Source organism: Artemia franciscana, chromosome 19 (assembly GCF_032884065.1).
Source record: "Artemia franciscana chromosome 19, ASM3288406v1, whole genome shotgun sequence".
NCBI classification, from domain to species: Eukaryota; Metazoa; Arthropoda; class Branchiopoda; order Anostraca; family Artemiidae; genus Artemia; species Artemia franciscana.
The window spans coordinates 17492407-17498406 of record NC_088881.1 but is presented as its reverse complement, the minus strand read 5'-3'; the positions used below and the strand labels follow the sequence as shown (position 1 = coordinate 17498406).

Below are 6000 nucleotides of genomic sequence, written 5' to 3'. Positions count from 1 at the left end.
TAAGAGTTTCTGGAACTCGTCTCCCATGTAATTAGGTAATATACAATCGATTTATTCACGTAGGATGGATGGAGTACTTGGGAAAGGAGTGGGACTCGAAACGAATAAGGAAGGAAGCTTTGAAGTCTTGCTCGCTTGGGAGAAAATTCGTAATACAGAGAGAGAGAATGAAATTTCGGCGGCCTATCTTATGTAATGCTTCTTACGCAGAGCTGTTAAAATGATTATAACATTTCGCACATATTTTATCTTTGTCTAATTACTGGTCTGATTTCGAATCATGACGAAAAAATTTAAATACATTTTGTACGTTGAATAAATAATGACTTTTTGCTATATTTTGAATACTGAAATATTACCTATATACTGAATACTGAATATTACTGAAAATGACCTATTGGTCTATTGAACATTAACCTATTCAATTGCTTGCTCACATTACGACGAACTTACTCTACTCAATGTCTTAACTAAAGACAAATACCCAAGGGTATATAACTAGCGTAAATTCGGTGGTTTTAATAAACTCGTAACATAAAATTTACAAACAATAACGTCAAAAGCAAATGAGTTAGCAGATTAAAAAGCGTCAGTTTTCCATTTTAAACTTCACCGTCATCTATGTATGGCAACTTATGGTTCCAGAAAAGACCTGAAATTTAAAAAAAGGTAGAGGATAATAGCGATGATAACGTTGTCATCAATTACAAAAAGAATCCATGGCCTAAGTATCCCTCTCAACATCCATATTTCATGCTTATTCAAAATATATTCCTCTAAGGGAATGAGAATCTGAAGGTTAGATCTTCCCTCCACATTGATCTCAAGGACAAGCCACGAAAAGTGTAGAATCTAGACCTTACGATGGGCTTTTATGGCTTCAGGTATCCTGTACCATCAAATAAGAATTCATTGGTGCCTCATTTTCTACCCTTACCAGCTTCTGTGCAACTATACCAATAGTGCAGCAACCTTAAGTATCGCTGTTTAAACAGTATAGCAGCTATTAAACTGTGTAATAGACTTTATTTATATCTCAGTATGTATATGGTACTTTGTAAATTTGTATCTGAATCAGCCCTCTCCTGATTTTTTATGACCCTTTGTTCAACCTGACCTCCTGTACAAAGAACGACTATAAACGCACTGGATTGAGCAATTTTGTCCCATTTTCTAAACTACGTAAATTTCCTTACACTTACGGCAGGAAACTCTTACGTTAACATATTTCACATATTTAAAATGAGTATAGCATTAAGATCCTTTGATGTATTTAAAATTTTCTAAGAAAAATAATTAGTTGGACTGAGAACATGGGTCAAGTTTAGTAGCATTCAAAAAAGAATATTGTAAAATAGAAACAGGTATTTCATCTTTGAAATCATGAAGGCTTCTTCTTCAGAAATGAAGAAGAAAAAACTGATATCATAATACCAACGAGAATCCAAAAATAATGCAGACTTGAAAGGTAGTTACATGTCGAATTATGTAAACAATATTCTAAAAAATTATGTAAGCAATATTCGCATTAACATAATCTTGTTTGATTCTTTAGATTGATTAAATAAAAAAAAACAAGTTTTTTTAACTGCAAGTAAGGAGCGACATTAAAACTTGAAACAAGCAGAAATTATTCCGTATATGAAATGGGTTGTCCCCTCCTCAACACCCCGCTCTTTAAGTTTGACTCTTTCTCACACCTCTACTTTTTTAAACAATAAAAAACTTCAGCGTAATATTTTACTTAATGTTTAAAAGTCAAGACAATGTAAACTAGCCATTCTATAACCATGTGTATATCGATAGTTGAATAAAATCACCTGAATGCTTTTAGGAAATATTTGGGTCCAACTCATTTTATCACAGGTATAAAATTAGGGATTCCTTGTGGATAGTGTCTGAGGCTTAGAGTACTCACCAAGTCTCGGTGTTGCCATGTTTTGCGGAACCACAAGTATGGAATCCTCTACCGGAGGGAATAAGGCTGGCGGAGAATGCTAACTAGTTCAAGAGAAGGCTGAAATGTTACATTCTGGGAAATTAATATGATTTAGATTAGATTCTTTTTGTTCGTTTTTGTATAAAAGTGAAGTTATGTTATCATGAACATAGAGTAGGTTGTAAGAATGGAAAATAAAATCATCATAAGCTACCCAAGGGGTTTCCTTGGTGGTTGTTTAAAATGTTACAATATCTAACTTGCCTTATTTGTCGTGAAAATCAGCAATACCTTTCGAGTTTATGAAACACCTTATCATGGTGTAAAAACAATATGAAATAAAAATAAAATTTATTTTCCCGAATGACAGGAAAGAGCAACATTAAAGGTTTAAACGGACATAATTTACCCTAATATAATGGGAACCCATAGCGCTCCTCAAACCTCCCCCCGCTAAATACACCTTTCTGGCTAGTAGAGATTGTAGTTCTTCTTGAACTGGGCACCAACTGATGCCCTGTTTTAATTTTGGCAGCCGATTATCAATTCACACGTAAGATCATATTAAGTAAAAACAAAACGTAATAAATACATTCTGGTAATTAGGCTTTGAAAAAAGTGAAAGATTGCTGAAGAGCAGAACCAAAATCTGAGCTAATTTACTTTACAACGCATGTTTTCAACAATTGCAGTTTGATTTACGAAGTTGAATAGAAAATGGTATTCAAATGCTCTATTTTAAACGATAGTTACTCCAAAAGAACGTATCTAGTGAATTTTAGACTTTACCAATCGATACAGAGGATTCTGCTCAAACTGGATTCAGTTCAAAACCACTTTTCACCCTACTGTTAGTTACTGAGTGTACACAAGTTGACTATGAACTAAGTTTAACCATTAAATTTAAAGGAGTTTCTGCTCCGTCTTTTAATGTAATTATTGTCATAGCACCCAAGATTGCCATTTGCGCTCTAGGAGTTTTCTTACCGTTATACGACCTATTCAACATAGCAACAATTTGAGGTCCATCATCGATTTGTTTTGCTATAAGAGCTTGTTTTTCGTCTACATCGGTCTTTTCTGTTAGCATCCAGTCACCAGTCATTGCTACAATCGCGTCCTGGACCTGAAAAAAGGAGAGGTTCAATCTTTATCTAGGTTATTTTGATCTAATTTATCCATCTCCAGGACATTCATCTTTCCGTAACAATTTTCTATAAGAATTCTATTTTTAAATTAATCTGTATAATCGTTTCCTCCAAGATTAAAAAAAAGAAAAATCTTTATTTCATTTCATCATGAGACGAAAAAAAAATTATCTTAAAGATTTTTTTTTCTCTTGTTTACAATGAAGATTTTTTTATAATAGATATTGGTTTGTTTTAAAATAGATTTTCGCTTATGCTTTTTTGAGTTATTCTAGATATCAAACGAAAGTGACGGATGTAAGCTAGGTGTTAAGTAATGAAAATAAGACTGCGTCAATCGTATTCATTCCTCAACTCTTTTTCAAAAGATTTTTCCAACAGAGGAATTCCTAGAATGAATAGAGTTTATTAAACAAAAACTACTTTTCGAGTAATTGAAGAGTAATATCCACACTTAAATTGAATAGAAAGCTACTATATAAGAGTAACTGTATATAAGACTACACATAAGAGTAACTTTTTGGCGCTATATGATGAACAAATGTGTGCTGTTTGGACGATGGGTACCTGACTTAGTGGTTCAAAGTCAACTCAGGCGTTCGACAAGGATGCATTCTGTCCCCAGTGCTGTTTAAAATTCTCATTGACTACATCTTACGGACGTGTAACTTCATAGGTGGCTTCCACTTGAATAAAAATCGTACCCTAATTGATGCAGACTTCCCAGAAGATATAACACTCCTTTATCACTTAACAGAAGAGCTTCAGTACAGCATAAATGATCTTTCGTAACTAGGTGAACGAATAGGTTTGGCAATAAGCACGTAAAAGACAAAATCATGCGCAACAACGAGAACATACTACCTACTGAGCCGCTGACAGTTAAAGCAAAGGAAATTGAAGAGGCAGAGATGTTTCGATGTCTCGGGAATCTTATGAGTACCAATGGAAGCCCTGAGCATGAAATTGTCACACGTATCACGTGCGCTGGAAGCACCTTTGATAAGTTAAGAAACGTTTGGAGAAGTCCCACTTCCTCTTTGAAGCTGAAATTGAAGCTCTTTAATAGTAATGTCCTGTCTGCACTAATCTTTGATTCTGAAAACTGGGTGCTGTCAAAACAGCAAGAGAAAAGAATCTGAAGTTTTGAAAATAATTATCTTCGACGGATTCTCAGAATCAAGTGGACGGACAAAATTACCAACTCATTCATTAGAGTGAAGACTAAACCGCTGCTCGTTATTTGAAGTCATAAGCAGTCGGTGATGATGTCGGGGACACAAGGTTGGAATAGGTAGCAATCACCTGCCTCATGATATTTGGGTGTTAGACTCCTCAAGGAGCTCGACGGCCCGGATGACTGAAGACTATACATGGATGATGCCTACAAAATGACGCAGCGCTCTCAAAAACATCCCTTGATGTTCTTTGATCGAATATGCTGAAGAGGTCATCGTGGAGAGGCATCGGTGCCGCCTTATGTACTGACTGGGGTGGGATGTCCTAAGTACTAAATAAGCATATAAGAGATACTACTGTTCCCCCTCAACTCCCTATTGTTTAAGCAAAAATTTGACTAAAGTTCGATTGTGACTAAAAACTCTACTGTTTAAAGCGAATGGAAATAAAAAAAACCTTCTCATCTCAAGAAATTGTGATAAAAAGCACCATCTATGGAACTGCTCTTATGTTAGAGCCATTGTTATACAATGAGGGCGATAAAATTTTAGTGTATGGGGCGAGAAGGCTTAGGGGATACTTGAAAAATAGTTTATGTTGCAGACGTTTTATAAGAATGATGATCAATCTTGAACCATTGCTATACAAAAAAAAACAATATGATCATAAGCAGTAGGGGTTGTCGCTAGTGGCAACCCTCCTATTACTTACGAGAGCCCTGAATAGAACAAATGGAAATTAAAATTTCAAAAACAGATTATTCCCAATGAACCTAAAGAAAGACATTACAGCCGAATAATTATCAACTGAAATGAAAATCAACTTGGTGGAAATGATAAAAGACTTGAGAGCCATGGCTAAATAGAGTTAAGCCAAGACAGTCAATCTCTGTTAGAGGTTAAGCTGGCTTAACTTTTTCAAAGTTGTATAGAAATGATTAATTTTACTTGTTGATGGTATTATATCATCCTATCATCTTAGGGAAGAATTAAGGTATATAGGCACAGAATATGTCTTTTATTTCTTCCTAATTGCCATAAACCCGTTGTCATTTTCAACTTTTCGTCTTTGTTTTGTCATGGTATGCCTGTTCGGTCTCATATGTCCTTTTCCCGAATAATGGTATTGGATCAGCGTTTTGAGATAGTTATTTGGTCAAAAACACTTAAGGTTCTAATAACTATTCCTCTGGGGTTAAGAAAGTACCCACAGCCCGCCCCAGGGGGGGGGGGGCGAATGAACCCTAATTATGTAAACTACCCATTATTTACAGATAAGTTTTAGTAAAAAAGGCGGCAACGTTTGGTCTTGGTTATCTGATCACATAGGCTTAGGGATTGCTATCTAGGCCAAGACTCACAGACTTTTCTAAGGGCAGGGGCGGATCCAAGATTTTCTTTGGGGGGGGGGGGGTGCATAGTAGGTTACTTCGATAAACTTACGAGCCAAGAATACTCAGAAGTTAAAGGGAACCTTGACAATTATGCGTCGTAGGTAGGTAGGCTAGTGGAAATCGTCGTAAATTTAATCTAAAATCTGGTGAGGGTTAAAGTTCTAATAAATCCGTTAAAATAAAAATGATATAAAAATATCGATACAAAAAACAGTCAATTATAAAAAATCCGCCCACCATAAAAAAAAGCTGTTCACCATCTATAAAAAAAAAATTAATATTCTCTGCATAATTTTTTGCCTTTGCACTTCTGATTGCAATAGCGAGTGAGTTAAGCTTTT

At 35.3% G+C, this 6000-nt stretch overlaps 1 protein-coding gene across 2 annotated transcripts in view; it reads right to left on the bottom strand.

Annotated features, from left to right (window-relative positions):
* Nucleotides 1-499: 499 nt before the first annotated feature.
* LOC136039358 (blood vessel epicardial substance-A-like) overlaps nt 500-6000 on the bottom strand; it is a 44979-nt gene continuing 39478 nt past the window's right edge. For both annotated transcript variants that reach the window (XR_010620426.1, XM_065723018.1), the window contains 2 exons: nt 2927-3065; nt 500-652 (listed from right to left, as the gene is read on the bottom strand). Coding sequence is in view for 1 of the 2 variants with exons in the window: in XM_065723018.1 (XP_065579090.1) it covers nt 603-652; nt 2927-3065 (189 nt within the window). In the remaining variant the exon portion in view is untranslated. The remainder of the gene's footprint in view (nt 653-2926; nt 3066-6000) is intronic.